Here is a 16,310-nt window from a genome sequence, read left to right as displayed (position 1 = left end):
CAGGAGGAGCTGAATTGTGAGGCTAGAGCCCAGGTCAGCCCAGCACATACACCGACCTGTTTGGGCCTGTTCCCCCACCTTTAGACACAGACCTGATGCTACCCACTCCCCCACCTGCCCAGGATGGAGCAGCAGGCAACACCCAGGACTGGGAGTGCTGACGAGGTGCAGGCTGAGGGTGCAGATGAGGGCAGGAGGAGGTGGGAAAGCAGCTCTTCCTGCACAGCGGCACCTCACTAAGGCCCCAGATTCTCTTCTTACCTGTAGCTGCCCTTCTTGGTCAGCAAGTCCTTGAACTGGCCCAGGGTGACTGTGCGGCCCCGCACCAGGGTCCGGTAGGGAATGGGCTCCCCGCAGAAGTAGTAGGCCACAACGATGCTGTCGCAGGGCTGGGCACTTCCGCTGCCCGCCCTCCGCTGCGCCCTCGTCCTGCAGGAGAGAGTAGCAGCTACTGGGCCTGCTGGTGCCTGCTCAGGGCAGCTGGGGCTCTCGCTCAGCAGCTCCACACCTGCAAAGACCCTGCCCACATGGAAGTCACCCTGGCCAGTCCTCAGTGGCCTACCAGGACAGGTCCTGCTGCCTGGTGGGAGGTAGTGCCCACCCGCCACATGAAGTAGGCACGCGGCTTCTTGCTGTAGCCAGGCAGAGCACTTGCTGTCCCCACAACCAGGTGGCCACTCCCTAGTACCCAACTAATACCTAAGTTCTGAAGCTCTTGAAATATCCGAAGGGCCAGGACAGGGCAATCAGACCTCAAAGCAAAAGTTTCCACTGGCTACAGCTGGCTAAACCTCAGGGCCGATGAGGCCAATACAACATCCTGCCCAGGAGGTGGGCCCTTTCCTGGCAGGTGCCACACGGCTGCTAGATCTGGGAAGGCAGGTCACGACCTTGTGCTCCCAGAAGCTGCTCAGGCACAACAGGGCCTGGCCTCGGGTCCCTGAGCTGGGCACACCAGTAGCTTCCAGAGCCAATCTCATGGCAGGAAGGCAACAACGGGCACTTGTCTCCCTGCCCCCAGGTGAACGGGCCACCTTGGCAGTGTAACTCTTTTGCACACCAAGCTCCCAGGCACCTGTGTTTCTAGACCTTCCCTCAGTACTGTACTCTCAGAGCTCACGGAGGCCATTAGAGAAGTGCCACCCCAATGGACATGCTTCTCCAGGGACAGGAGGAGCAGGTGAGGAGTGCTCTGGAGCGGGGGCTCTGCAGTCCCTTGTTTACACAGTGGATCCCATCCTTACGCCCCTCTTTGGGGTGAGCCCCCTACGCCTGCCTGGAGCAGGAACCAGGAAGGGGGAGGTCGGCCATGTCCATGTGCAGCAGGGCAGGTCCTATTCCTGGCTCTGGCCAGTCACACTGTCCATGAACCACACCAAGTGAGCCCTGTCTAAAGCCCCTGGTACCATTTCAAGGGACATGGCTGCGACCCCACGCACCCCAGCCTGGGCACAGGCAAGCACAAAGTAGGAGGTAGTGCCTGTGTGGACAGGCCACGGGCCCAGACGCACCCTAGCCTTCAGGCCTGTCTCCACAGGGCAGCAGTGACTTCCTAGACAGGGATGGGAGGAAAGGTGGGAGCTGGTGCCCCCTTCTCCAGAACTGCCTCAGACATGGTGCCTGGACTCATGCCCAGAACAGCTGCTCGACCTGGCAGGGGTGTGCCAGACTGGCTGGGGTAGGTGGCAGTGGAGGACCCTACAGGCACACGTACTCTGTCTCGGAGAGCTCCAAGTCCGACACGGCTGGCACCACGCTCAGCACAGGTGTGCACGCTGGCCTGACGCAGGTGCGTCCCCGCTGCATAACCGCCTGCACATACCTAGAGAACAACCCACGTCACTGGGGAGGGGACCACGGCCAGCGCTGCTAGACAGAAGGCCAAGGGCAAGGGCAAGGGGAGGGGAATGTGCTTGTGGGAGGTGGAGGGGACTCCATACCAGGGCGCCTGACTGTTGGGTCTGGAGCACCACGTTTGAAGAGATGCGGGGGCTGGACAGCATTGTAGAGCTGGGCACTCACCCAGGGGTGCACAGCCCCAGGTTTCTGAGTTCTGAGTTGAGACATGACTTGGGAGCACTGATCTGGGAGTTAAAGCTATGCTTCATCCTTAGGGACGACCCTCTGTGCTGCAGAGTCCACCTGCAGCCTCCCCTGAAGCACAGGGGCCCTACTCCGCAATCTGGAGCCCCTGGGGGATCCCTGGTCCTATGAGGGAGACCTGTCCTGGGGTCACAGTGCCCTTCTGCAGGGCCCCATGTCTGGATAGGCTGCTGAACTGCCCTGAGAACGATTTCCACCCTGACCAGCCTGGGCAGGGCTCACAAGGCCCAAGGCCACGTCCTTCTCTGCTTTGTTCCGTATATCTAGCTGCTTGCAAAAAGCCCATCCCCTGGACAGACAGATAATTCTCCCTAAACCTGGAGTTGCTGGAGCCACCAGATGGAACCATGGCATGGGAACTGCACCCCAAAATGCACAGCAGAGGCAGCTCCTGCGGATTAGCTGATGTCCCAGGTCAGGAGAAAACCACAGCAGGTGTCTTCCCAGAGCACCCCACCCAGACTAGGGCAGGCTCCAACCAGACATGCATAGGATCTCAGCACCAAGAGGGAACGTCTCTACAAAGAGGAGGAGTGAAGAAGGCTAACAGCAATGTGGCTGCCCCTTCGGTTCAGGTGACTGTCAACCTGGCTCTGAAGTGGGTGCAGGCTCAGAGCCTGTTACAGGTCTGTGGCAGGGCAGTGTCACCTGACACCAGTGTAGCAGATGGGCTGGAAGCCTGCTGAACCCAGCCTTATCCTCTAGGCAGCCCAGAATAGGGCAGCCCCACAGCTGGGAGGACCCGAGATGCTCAGTGAAGGGCCAGTAACTTCTCAGGGAAACGGGGGCCTCTGTGACCATGGCCCAGGACCTGGTGAGGGACACATCTATACGTATCACAGAGACCTGACCCACTGGGAATTCCAGCCAAAGGGTCAGAAGCGCATTCTCGCCTGGAGAGAAAATGCTGCTGCCCTAGAGGGGAGATGCTGCCTCAAGGGGCAGGCAGCAGGTGTGGCGCTTGGGCCTCAGTGCTGGCTGCAGTCCTGCCCACCAGAGAGCCCAGATTACCCAGCGGCTGACGGTCACCTGTCCCTGCTGAGTTGGGGATCTGTGGCCTCCACCAGAACAGGTGCCAGAGAACACGCCGGCTCTCCTCCCCCAGGGGCAGTGGCGACATCCGGTATCCCACCTAGACCCACAGCAGGGCCACCTGCAGCCTCAGCAGAGGGGCAGCAGGCTGTCTGATCAAGTGCCTGCACCCACCTCTGCTTGGAGGGCAGCTTGCTGGCTCTCTCCTCCTCTTCCAGACGCCTGCGGGCCTCCTCCAGCTGGGTCAAGGGGTTGGGGGCCGGGTTGGGAGGCATCGTGGGGTCTTGAATGAAGAGATGTGAGGGCTGTACAGCATTGCGGAGCTGGGCACTCACCCAGGGGTGCACAGCCCCAGGGCGCTCGACGGACAAGGGCCTGGAGCTCTCGTGAACCTGCTGCTTCCTCGCTCCCGAAGACCTTGGGGAGCAAGGACAAGCATGGCAGTCCCAGTGCACTGGGCGGGAGCAGCTGAGGCTTGAAGCCAGCTTCAGGGGCTGGTGAGCTCCTAGCACTCAGCAGGTACATTCCTGTCTCGTGGGTTTTTCAACTTCATTTTTAGCAGCTTTACTGAGATGTGAACCATATACAATATATGCAAACTCTTTAAAACCATACACCATATACTATACATACTATTGTTAATTAAAAAGAAATTATTTATGGTGCATGCCTGAAATTCCAGCTGCTCAGGAGACAGAGGCAAGAGGATGGCAAATTTGAGTCCAGTCACCAAATTAGCAAGGCCCTAAGCAACTTACAGAGACCCTGTCTCAAAAAAATAAAAATAAAAAGAGGGTTGGGGGATATAGCCCAGTGGTTAAAACCCTGGGTTTAATCCCCAGTACCAAAAATTTAAAGAGTAAAAATAAAAATAAGTTTTCAGGACTGGGCACATATAGCTCAGTGGTAGAGCACTTGTTTAGCATACGTAAGGCCTTGGGTTCAACCCTTAGCACCACCAAAAAAAAAAAAAAAAAAAAATGTCCATGGTGGAAAACCTGGAATATACAGGAAATTAAAAGAAAAACTAAATAATTCACAATACCCTAATTTATAAATAGCCACTCTCAGTACATACACATCCCCTTACCCACTAAAAGCACATAACATAGCTGGCCTGAAGGTACGCATGTAGTTTTCCCTGATTTTCCCATTTAACAATCACAGCCTTCCCTTCACTGTGCCCTGGGAATGTGTTCTCCATCCACAACACCCCACCAATGAACCCTTGAACAGTCAGCAGAGACACAGCAGTCTCTGGGCCACGGGGGAGACATCAGAGAGGGCTGTCCCCTCAGGCAGGGGCACCTCCCTCAAGACAGGGCCAGGGCACCCAGCCCTAGCTCACCTGCCTCCATGGCACTCGCCAGGAGCAGCCCACACTAAAGGTAGCCCCCCTACCCCAAGGGCTATCCAAGCACACTATCTCTTCAACCACAAAAACTGCCTTTCTTGGGGAAATGTTTGGGACACAGCCCACCATCCTTTGTAAAAACCATTGGAGAGAAACCACAAGCCCGCCCACACCCTAGCCCGAGCTGGACAGGGCTCCCTGAAACCCTGGGGACAGGCTCTGTGGCCCCAAACAAATAAAGGGGGTGGACAGTTGCCTCCCCTGACAATCCCAAGCCCCACTGGCAGATAGGGCTCCCATTACTCTCTCCAAGTCCTCAAGAGGGTGGTCTGTGCTGGCCAGGTATGGGCTGACACCTCTCTGTGGCATTGGACACACAAGGGACATGGGATGATACAGGGGAGTGGTGCTGGCCCTGGGGCCCTCACTCCACACCACCCCAGAGCAGCCTCTGTCCTCAAGGCTGGGAACAAGCAAGTGAGAGCAGATGGCATCTCCCACGGCTGCTGGCTTTCCTGTCCTGAGCTGGCCCCCTCTGGGGGAGGGCTTATGGCCCAAAGCCAGGAATAACCTCCACAGAGCAGGAGGGCTCCTGTGCCCTGGGAGAGGCTGCTGGCTAGCTCTGGGGAGGGGGCCGGCGCTGTGGGCACTCACCCATGGCCAGCCTTCCTGTGCCTGCTGATCTCCTTCTCCCCCTCGATGATCCACTGCATGATCTTCTGGTTCTTCTCTGCGTCCTCGGCAGGACCCGGCACCTCGGTGCTGCCACTCTTCCCAGGGTCCACCTTCTTGGAGCTCCTTTTGGAAGCTGCGCCTGCCTTTCCCCTGTGAGAGCAAGACCTGGGGGTTGCCCTGACCTTGTCCATGACCTTCTGAGCCCCTGACACTCCACAGAAGGGCACTGTGCCCACTGCAAGGTGGCTACCTCTACAACAGTCTGCTGCTGCCTGAGCACACCACGGGAAGCTATACTGGTCACCCACAACCCACCAGGAGAAACATGGTGGACTGCAGCCCTCACCTCCAGTTCCTATCTCAGGGCCAAGCAGACCCTCCTTACCCAGACCCTGACCCTGTGCCTGGACCCCACCTGGCTCCTGCCCAGGTTTCCTATGACTTTCTAGGGAAGCTCGGGCCTCCACAGGGATAGCCTGGCACCCTGGCCCTGCTGCTGGCCACTCGCCATCATGTACAGGACAAGGACCCCGCCATTCCCAAAGCAGCCAGTGGTGCAGAACTCACCCACAGGCCAGGTCACAAGTGTTGGGGATAGCGCCTGTATTCTCTGAGCAACCACGGGACTTGGTTGCGTGACCGTGAGGCTCTGGGCCCCATGTGAAGCTGCTCTGGGCTCTGCGAGAAGCCTCGGCCTCCAGCTGCTCCTTGGGCCTGGATGTGCCGTGGTGCAGGTGGTGATGAACGTGCCTGTGGTGGTGCAGGCCAGCCACATCCAGCTTCATCCCGGACCTGGGCATGTGCTTCCCATGGCCCAAAGCTGCACCCCCCAATGTCACCATCTTTGCCATGTGCCCACTGTCGGGGGAGCGGTGGCCAGGCCCAGGGGACTGGCAGCCAGGTGTCCTCATGACCCGCTGCACATGCTCGTCCAGGATGCTTTCGGGGTTCTCCTCATGGGCATCCCGCAGCCCGCCACAGCCCACATCCACATAGCGGGGTGGGAAGTGGTGCCAGGCTGGGGCAGGAGGCAGCTTGTGATTCAGCCCCGGGGGCCCAGAGGGGAGGTCTCCTTCCTCACCTTCTTCCTCCTGTGGGGACAGGCAGCACCTTCAGCACCAGTTGCACCCAGAAACCTCACATCGGAGCACCAAATGAGAGCAAGGACTGGCAAGTGTGATTCAGAGGTCAAGAGACACTGTCCCCCCTCAGGATGTGGTCAAGCCAGGAAGAGATGTCCAATTCCAGGACACCACGTGCTCAAGCCTTCAAGGGCCCTGGAGCCTCCTTGGACCCTGCGGACTCCATTCTGCAGGCTGAGGGCAGTGGCAAGAGGATAAGCACCGAGGGGAGCCACTGACAAAACTCTTCCTGGACTTAGTTTTCCTAAGTTTCTCAATAAAGAATTTTTTTTTTATTGTTTTTTTCCATTCCTTAATTTTACTGCCATACATATGTCCTACGACAGCTCCTGAGCAGCTGGGATTACAGACACGCACTACTATACCCACTTACAACCTGCAGCTGGGACCACAGGAGTGCACCCACTTACAACCTGCAGCTGGGACCACAGGCGTGGCGGCCACTGCACCCACTTACAACCCACTTTAATACAAACACATTTCAAGATACTGAACACCAAATTCCTCACAAATGTAAAAGCATCGAAGCAGTTAGGACCCGTGTACCAGAGCTGCTGAGGCACATGCAGGGTGGCTGGTAGATTGGCACCTGTGGGACCTGTGGGACAGAGCGTAGCTAGTGGATGCTGTCTGCCTATGGGGCTTGGGAACTCTGGGGGACAGCTCTTAGCTAAGGGTTTCTCTGGACTGGCAATGCCACTATTCCTAAGGCAGCAGGAAAGAGGGGAAGGCCAGATGCCTGAGGACAGTCAGGTGGTCCTAATGGTTCTGCATCTGCAGGATCCAACTTGGGGTCTATTCATCGTGGGTGCTGGGGACTAGACCCAGGTCCTCAAATATGCTGGCAAGAGCTTGACCTCTGGGCCACACCCACCACCCTGGTTGGGTTTGGAACACTAGATTAATTTAACTGCAGCTAATGGTTTCACTATCTTCTTGGTGTTTTTATTTTATTTTCAAAATTTTATAGTGATAATAATTTATTTTAGGGCTGGGGATGTGGCTCAAGTGGTAGCGCGCTCCCCTGGCATGTGTGCGGCCCGGGTTCGATCCTCAGCACCACATACAAACAAAGATGTTGTGTCTGCGAAAACTAAAAAATAAATATCAAAAAAATTCTCTCTCTCTCTCTTTAAAAAAAATTTAAAAAAATTATTTTAATAATATGGTTATAAATACATTTTAAAGATATGAGACTATTCCTTCATAAAAGGGACTACCATCTACATCATAATGAGAACAGTGCATGGGGCAGACTGGGATCACTGTGGACTGCTTGGCAGAGGTACCATCCCCAGAAGTGGAGGCAGCCCATGGCAGTGATGGCTTGAGGGGAGCCTGAGCTGGAAGAATCTACCTACAGAACCCCCCACCCCCAGTTGGTATCAGGGAGACACATGCTTCTTTCTGAGTCAGAGAAGGTAGTTCTGCTCCCATGGGGCAGCTGGCCAGGCCCTGCTGAGCTGGTACACACTGTCCTCCTGCCTAGGGCAGAGCCACCCCATCTGGCCAGTTGGGGGGTGGGCAGGGCTGAGGTAGCTGAGCAGCCCCACTGTGTGAGCTCAGTGTGGCACTCTCCCGGTCTGCCCTGAGCACATTTCTAGAGCTAGCTGTGATGTGCCCAGGGCCATTCTCATAGCAGAGGATGAAGTCTGAGACACTGCTATGTACACTGAAACACTGACAAGGTCACAACAGAAACCCAGGGCTCACCACTGGAAGCTCCGATTGCATGCTAAGGCTGCTCCAAATATTTGGGTTTGGGGACAAAGCTATGTACATTCCTCTTCAACTACCCAATGAGGCTTCCACTGGCACCCCCAGAGGGCTGGCCCAGTGTGTGCACACTTAGCACCATCAGTGCCACCAGATGCCAGCTGCGACATGGCTCCTGGGCCACATCAAAGAGTGTCCAGACAAGAGAGCTGCTCCTGTGAATAGCAGCTCACCTGACAGCATCTCACTCCTGTCTGCCAGAACCTCCTGGCAGTGAGGCCTGTACACTGCTGCTGGCAGGTGGCCTCAGGCAGATTCTTGAACTTTGGGGAACCACTGAGTCATCCCCAGGGATGTGGAGAGGGTGAGCTAACTAGCATATGGGAAGTCCCCACCAGCACCTTCTCACACTCATGCTCTGCTGCCCGGGGTGGGGGTGGGGGGAAGGCGACTGCTGCTGGTCTCAGTGGCAAGGGAACCAGGTCTGTTCCCTACTATACTACATGAGGAGCATCTGCCCAATCACTTGTCCCCAGACCAGCACTGCTGGCTCTTCTGTGTGCTCACCTGGGCAGTGTGAGTGAGCGAAATGAGAAGGCAAGCCTGCTGGGGGTGTTAGGGCCTGGGGGGGCTGAGCCCACAGGTTAAATAAGGACATCAAGGGAGTGGTGGAGAAATAATTCCTTAGAGAGACATCACAGTTTGAACTTCAGGTATGGAAACTCATATAAATAGGAATGCCGGCATTTTCAAAGTATTTATGGTCACCAAACACTGCAAGGAGAGCAGAGGAGGCCTTTCTATGAGTGGCACAGAGAAGCCCAGGGTGTGAGTCCCACGTGGTGGTCTTGACAGGAAGGAGAAGGCCAGAATGAAGAGTCTGCAGCACTGGCTATCTGCCTCAGGTGGCCCAGGCCACCAATGGGGCAGAGCACAAAGGGCTGCATGGCCCACCACCCGGTTGGTCTGTCAGGTGCTGGGAGCCTGAGGGTCTCCTCCCAGTACAGGGCCACATGGCCCCCTAGGCCTGTGAGAGTGAGAAGGTGCTGCTAGGGTGCAGAGTGCCAGACAAGAGGGTCAGAGGAGCACGGTGCCAGGAGGAGCAGGGGTTGGGCTGACCTCAAGGATCCGAGTCGGGGAACACACGGCAGTGCAGATGCAGCTCTGAGCACAGCCCACTCACCATCCGCACACGCTTCAGCCGCTCCTCCAGCTTCTCCTCAGCCTCCCTCGTGCGCTGGACAGCCTCCAGGCGGTGGATAAGTTCCTCAGCAAACTTGTGTGGCTCCACGCGGATCTCCTTTGGCATTCGGTAGGTACGCTGCAGGAAGACATGGGCATAGGCAGCATGCCCCACACAGAGGCCTCTGCCTCTGTGGTCAGCAGCATGTGTGCTGAGGACAGTTTCTGTCTACAGCAAGTGCTCTTTTTCCCTCTTACTCCAGCACACTTTCCCATTGCCCCTGCCCTTATCTGCACTCAGCCCAGAGGTAGGGACTCCAGGGACGACAGACTTGGAGGCTGAATGAGCAGGTTGTAGCACTCTGAACCCAGCACTGCGCCCTGTGCCGAGCACCTGCAGCCTGTGCTCATGAAAGCACTGAGGGCATGACACCAGGGGAGCATGCAAAGGCTCAGTGCACAAGGCCACCAAGGACGAGAGGCTAAAGATAACCCATGTGGCATGGCTGCCAGCAGGCCCAAGGTGGGTATGTGGTGCCAGGGCACCTTCAGGGCCTCTGTCTGGCAGGGACCCATGACAGGCCTGCCAGTAGTGCCATACCCGAGTGTGCATGGATCAGTGTGGACACAGGGGTCTGCTTAAGCATGGGAGGCACAAAACTCAGAGCACAGGGAGAGCTCTGGAATTCAAGAAATTTTCCTTTCTTGGTGGGGTTCTTTTTTTTTTTTGTCTTTTTTGGAACTGGGGGTCGAACCCAGGGCTTTGCGAATGCAAGGCAGACGCTTTGCCACTGAGCTACATCCCAGCCCAGAATTTTTCCTTTCTAAAAGAAGGTAAATCTGAAATGTTTTATAGTGACAGTGCTTTTAACTTTTGGGGAGGCTTTACCTTAAAATAATTTTGAACCTTAAAACAGCCGCAAGATCATCAGTAGGCCTGCACGACCGTACAGCTGCTGGCCTGGCCAGTAACCTGCACGCTCCACAGATCCATCTGCACTAGCTTGAGTGCACTGAGCAAAAGCAAGGAAATGCCACCTCTGAGCACAGGACAGCTGTGGACGCAGCAGCCTGACCCTGCAAAGGCACTCCTGTCACATAGGGCTCAGGCCAATCTTACCCATCCCATGATGTCCCTGTGACAAAACGTATTTAAAACTCCAAGCCAGTATGGCGCAGTAGGACTGCAAGTTCAAGGCCAGCCTGGACAACTTGTCAAAAGCCTGTCTCAAAAATAAAATAAAAAGGGCTGGGGATGTAGCTCAGTGATGTGCTTTTCTAGCATGGGTGAGGCCCTGGATTCCATTCCCAGCGCTACTCACACCCACACCTAATTCAAGCCACCAAGGTCTAAGCTGGAAAGGACCCAGCTCCTCCTAAGCTAGGAGCAGAGAGGGGCTCTGGTGGACAAGGGAGGTGGCCTGAGGACAGCCAGCAGATGGCTGTCCCTCTGAGGTCATGCAGAATCTGGCCTCTAGTCATGGTGGCTCAAGGCCAAGTGGGGAAGATGTGGGCAGGGGGCTGCGTCGCCTGTGCTTTCCCCCCTGCCCTCCCAGCAGCAGACACTGCACAGCCCTGACGTGCATACCCATGTCTCACCTACAAGACCAGAGGAGAGACCAAGTAGTATAGGGGAGAAAGAAACCCAAGCAAAGGCTGAGAAACATGACATGCTGGGCTCAGAACAAGGCACTTTCTGAACAAAACAGACCCCCAGACAGGTACACGGTGTTTGCAGTTCCAACAGGAGGCCACAGGTCCTGGTTGGCCCACCTACTGCAAGCCCTGAGCCAGATTCTTGGACTCCCTGCCTCTGCAGATTGCTCCTCTAGTGAAAGGGAGCGCACAGGCTCCTGGGCAGCACATGGTGACACCCCATTCCAAGTTGGTACTGTCTAGGGGACCAGACCCACCTGTTGCCAGCCACACCCTGACTGACAGGTCCCAACAGGAAAGAGGTATCTACTCCAGAGCTGTCCTTGAAGGAGGAGCTCATGGATGGAACCTCACACCATTGCTTCCCGCAAGATGCAGCACACCCTACCTTGCAGCAAAGGGCCCAAGCACAAGGGCTGTGGGGTTGAGGAAAGGGCAGGGCTCTGGGCCTACCAACACCCACGCCTCCTCAGTTCTGTCTTCCTGAGTTCCTGTGATTATCGGGAACCTGGGATCTGTGTTCCCCACCCAGAACAGGCTCCCAGTGACTAGCCTCTAGCCCTTCTCTGCTGCATTGGAAGGAGTACTTCAAGCCTGGACCCAGCTCACCAATGTGCTCTTCAGGCTTTTTTAACACTTCCTATTTTATGTTTAACTCACCCACTCAATCAAACAGTTTTTATCGTCAAGGTTCAGCAAGGCGGCACGAATGGCAGAGAGAGCATCCAAGAGGGCTCAGCTGCCCACTGTCCCCTACACCCTGGTCTTGCTGAAATTTCCTGCCACAAGGACCTCCCTTCCTTCTAACACGCCTGAAGCCTCCTTGGCCTTAGTCTCCCCTAGTGTCCAGAATGCTTGGCTTCTGAAAATCAGAGGTTGACTGCTGTGCAGAAGGCCCTCACCTTGCACTGGCACTGCAACTTCTGGCCGATCTCACTCCCCTGTGTTCACAGGGCCCCTCTGGCCAGGTCCAGCACTGGCTTGAGAGGTCCTCCCCATGCACAGGGGGTGTTGTGAGGTACCCACTCCCATCACGCTGGTGTGGACTCATGAACCGTAATTTACTTTCACTGACTTGATGCCTAGACTGCTGCTGTGCTGGTGGGGTCAGGGGCACACCAGTCCTGAGTACAGGGTATGTCCCCCTTATTCTTGCCGCCTTTCCTCTTCCAGGTCTCTACTTGGGCCCTGGTCTGAGTGTAGATACCTCCTAAGCACATCTGTGTTCCTGCTATGCACAGGAGCTGAGAAACACATATCCTGCAGAGAGGCCTGGCTGGGAACAGGCTGTCTGCTCTGCTGAGGCCCAGGCTGCTCCAGACGCATGAGTGGCAGGCACCTGAGGACATGTGCAGATGCACACACACACCACTGCACACACAAAGCCTACAGCATTCTCTGATTTTATAAGTGGACAGCAGGGAGACAACACAGCTACCCACCCATTCTTCTCCCAGAAGAAAGAATAAGCAAGCATCTCTCTTCTCAACCAAGAGCATGGTTTCCTAATTTGGAAATTAAAGGTTCTGCCCCCAAAGCTAAAAGACACAACTAAGAAGTGCAGCCTGAATATGTGTGAGACTCCTGAACACCTGCTCGGTTCCCCCTTCACCACTGTAGAGCCCGGGGGCAACGTGCAACCACTAGCTTCCCTCATCTCCCCTAAAGCATCTTTCTGCTCAACATCAGTATGCCAGAGTAAGGAAAGCCAACTGCTCCATTTGCAGACAAGGGTACTCTGCCAATGGAGATTGGCTGTGAATGCTCGTAGCTGCCAGCACTTGAGGAGCCGCTGTGACTTGGTCCAGGAGGCAAAGCTCAGGCAGCCTTGTGGTCAAGGTGTCTGAGCAGAGATGCCTACTGTTCAGCCTCAAAAAAGCTGATTCTCAGAGTTCTCCTGGAGCACAGCAGTGCCAGCTTTCACAGAAACTGTCAGGGGGCTGCAGAAGGCCAGAGCTGGGCTCCATGTCATGAAGAAAGCTTCAAGTTGCTCTCCCTCGAGTGGGCATCTTGCTCACAGCAACAGGAAAAGAGTACCATGAAGCCAAGTGTAGGACAGGTCCTGCCACCATGCACAGCTGTGCAGCCCCCAGCCTGGGGCTCAGGCAAACGGTGCTTGCAACACTGCTGCTCCAGAGTCATCCAGGTCAGAGCAGGTGCCTGGAGGGGACTGAGCCTCCAAGAAGTCAGGCACCTGCCTCTCCGGCTTGTCTGCCCCTGTGGCCCCACTCTGAGTGAGAACAGGGAGCATGGTGGGGCTTGTACTTACAGGAATGTGAGGTAGAGGTACCCTCCCGTTGACTTGGATGCTCTCTTGCATCTCCCTACGGTGCTGCTTACGGGTCCGGTATGGGGGGACTCCATCCCTGTGCAGAGAAAAATGGCAGCTGTTAACTCACAGGGGAAACAAGGCTCCAAAGAGCACCAGTCAATCAGTGATGGTGGCGACAACCACCAGAGTGCAGCAGTCCACGTGCTTACGTACACAGGACAGCACAAGCATGCTCATAGGCATGGATGTACTCTCACACATACAGACTTGCATAACACACACATTCATACATGATAGCAAAGCCCAGGAGCTTAGCCACAGTATGTTCCTCCAGCTAGTATTTACTGAGCATTTCAACAAAATTCAGCTTTGCTTGCTTTACAGCTCGAAGCTGATTTCTGAAGGGTAGGGTTAGAATAGGTGACAGTGTGTGGTTGCAAAGCTTCAGTTAGTGACTGCTGGCTTGGCTCTTCACCGAAACATCTGCAGACCCTGCTTTGTCCCTAGGCCAGGGCCATGATGTGCCTGCAAGGGGCTGCCAAACGGACCACAACATGTGAGGGCTACAGAAGGAGCAGCTGAGATGCCCCAAGACTGCTGAATGCTGGACCTCCACAGCACTGTGGACTGTCTCCTCCAGGCCAGTGCAGAGACAGATCTGAGTGGCACTCAAGGGTCTTCTGGGACTACAGGATGAGGGTAGCTAGCCGCAGGGCTCTCTTCGAATGGGACAGCCACCAGATTCAGCACCTGCACATTGCCAAGCACACTTCCCACTGCTACAAAGCTTCTTGGGCACAGCAGCAGCTGGAGCCAGCATGATGCAAAGGAGCCCCAGAGTCGGGAGACAGGACAACTGAGATGCTGGAGTGCCACACATTCCTCTTGCCACCAGTCTTTGGTGACAGGAAGGACTGGGTAGGTGCCCCTCCACACTGGATGGGATGGCCTGTTAAATACTCTGACCACAGAAAGGTCTCGGGCTCGTCTCCAAGAGGACAGAATAAAGGTGTGTGAGCAAGGACCCTGAGCCTCTCTGCGCCTGGGCAGAGGATCAAAGTGCACTCAGTCCAAGGGGATTTTCCCACCACCAGAGAACAGGGGAGGTGGGTGCAATTAAAGTACATTTCTTTAAATAACCCAACAGGAGACAGAAACACCTAGGCTACAGGAAGACCGTGCACCCCATAATACTCAGCAAATGGGGAACCAGAGTAGGGACCTTGCACTCCAGGGAATAAAATGCTGGTTATAACTGCCCCCCCCAGGGGGGGAGTCTCCTCCTCTAGACACCCGATCTCTCAAGACCGTCAGTAAAGCCTCGCTTTTTGCTATACCTTGTGTCTCTCAGGTCAGTCTTTGGGTCTGGACAGGTGAGTGTTTTTTTTATATAGGACACCTGGGATGAGGGACACCTGGAAAGAGCACTCCTGGGTGAGGGCTGGCTACTGGGCTCAACACCACAGGTACTCTCCCATATTTGATGCTTCTGGAGGGAAGCCAGGTGTTCCCAGGCTTCAGCACCCTCCCACTCCCCAGCAATCCCTGGTGGGGAGAGGGCAAATGGCAACAGACCGGAAGCTGGCCACTGTGAGATCCATGGGGGACCAAGGTGAGACTTCAAACCACTCCCCAGGTTAAATGGGGCATCCACCGAATAGCTCTTATCTGGTCTCTTTCTTTTTTTTTTTTCCAAATAAGGAAATTTGCAAATTTAAGAAAATATGCTTTTTCTAGGTAATATCATGTTATAATACTAATTGTTTTCACCAATTTTGACTATTATCAATTTTTTCAACAAATAAATTTTGATCTGTCTTGTTCCTAACGTGCTGTGGGTCTAAGCTCTGGCCCATACCACTGAGATGAGGACAGTCACAGGACATTCCCATCCCACAGGTTCCCCAGAAGTGTGACAATGCAGGGATGTGCTTCTGACTTTACTGTGATAGCAGGAGACGCAGAAGCTCAGATGAAGCTGTGGCACAGTGGGCAGACTGCTCACCTGATCACCCCTTACCATGGGGAACTGGGCTCAGCACCTGAAGCTGCATCACCCTGCCACCCTAGACTGACAGCTCCCAGGAGAGCTCGCCTGACACAATATTCTATACCACACCAAGGGTGTACAGAGCAGTGTCAACAAGGAGGTGTCTCTGCAGCCACACAGCCTCCCAGAGACTGCACTCCTACTCTGCAGCAGGCTCCTCTGCCTGCTGGTCTGTGCCTACCTTTCAACTGAGACACCAGATTACACAGCTAAGGAGAAAACAGAACCTTCAGTCTGCCTCCACATAACCCTGGACCTTCCTCTGTCAAGGCTCCAGGCAGCTTCAGGCATGGTGTACTTGGGTCCTAGCCTGAGCTAGGTTTCTAGGGGTGCCACCCACAGCGTAGCCCACCTGTGCCTGGCTACACTAGGCCAACTTGGGGCAACTAGAGACAAAGCCCAAACCCAGGCCAGGGCAGAGCCCAGAGCCAGCAGCCTGAAGCTAGGCTGCAGCACACTGTGTGGGTGCAACTTACACACTGCTGTCTGTGAGGGACAGGGTGTCAGCATCGCTGGACAGGCTTTGCTGCTCACTGTCGTTGGCACTGGCGGCGGGGGCCAGGGCGCAGCCGGAGCTGACGTAGTAGGAGTGCACTGGCTCCCGCCAGGGTCCATACCTGCAAACAAGGAGGGGACATGAGTGGCAGCCTGTAGTGCCCTTTAAGTCCACATCCCCAGAATTATCTGAATATCTTACTATACGAATTAGAAGTGTCAACAGTTTAGGAAGAAAAATAGACCAGAGAAGGCTAGTGTCCCTCCCTCCCTCCCCAGTCCCTATGAGTGGGCCCAGGCCTGGGCACCATTCCACCTGTCCCTGCTTTGGGAAGATGTCTCAGTAGGCACAGATGCTCACATGAGCTTGGTTTCTATGCAGGTAACTAGAAATGGAAGGAGCATAGAGCTGGCCCTTCATCCATGCTATTGGCTACAAAGCCCACCTGGCCTCCAGGTCCACTGGTTGGGGCATTTCCAGAGCAGGAAACAATGGGCTGGGAAGGGCAGGCCTCAGCAGCCTCAAACTGGGTTGATCATAAGCAACCAGGACACTGGTCTGCCTTCCAGCATGCAGGGTCAGTCTCCCTCCCTGACATGAGCAGCCCCACAGGTGCCAACCTTCAGGACCAC

The 16,310-nt window shown here is 55.3% G+C and overlaps 1 protein-coding gene across 5 annotated transcripts in view; it reads right to left on the bottom strand.

Moving 5' to 3' along the window:
- The window catches only part of Axin1 (axin 1), a 38,476-nt gene that overhangs the window by 996 nt on the left and 21,170 nt on the right, over window positions 1-16,310 (bottom strand). For 3 of the 5 annotated variants that reach the window (XM_026385460.2, XM_026385462.2, XM_026385463.2), the window contains exons 3-10: window positions 15,659-15,799; window positions 13,130-13,226; window positions 9,206-9,343; window positions 5,732-6,255; window positions 5,144-5,314; window positions 3,310-3,552; window positions 1,715-1,822; window positions 262-429 (exon numbers count right to left, since the gene is read on the bottom strand). In XM_026385460.2, the coding sequence (XP_026241245.2) occupies window positions 262-429; window positions 1,715-1,822; window positions 3,310-3,552; window positions 5,144-5,314; window positions 5,732-6,255; window positions 9,206-9,343; window positions 13,130-13,226; window positions 15,659-15,799 (1,590 nt within the window). The remainder of the gene's footprint in view (window positions 1-261; window positions 430-1,714; window positions 1,823-3,309; window positions 3,553-5,143; window positions 5,315-5,731; window positions 6,256-9,205; window positions 9,344-13,129; window positions 13,227-15,658; window positions 15,800-16,310) is intronic. The other 2 variants (XM_026385461.2, XM_077802556.1) reach the window with 2 other exon arrangements.

The sequence above is a fragment of the Urocitellus parryii genome, chromosome 9, assembly GCF_045843805.1.
Source record: "Urocitellus parryii isolate mUroPar1 chromosome 9, mUroPar1.hap1, whole genome shotgun sequence".
NCBI classification, from domain to species: domain Eukaryota; kingdom Metazoa; phylum Chordata; class Mammalia; order Rodentia; family Sciuridae; genus Urocitellus; species Urocitellus parryii.
This window is presented reverse-complemented; position numbering and strand designations above follow the sequence as displayed.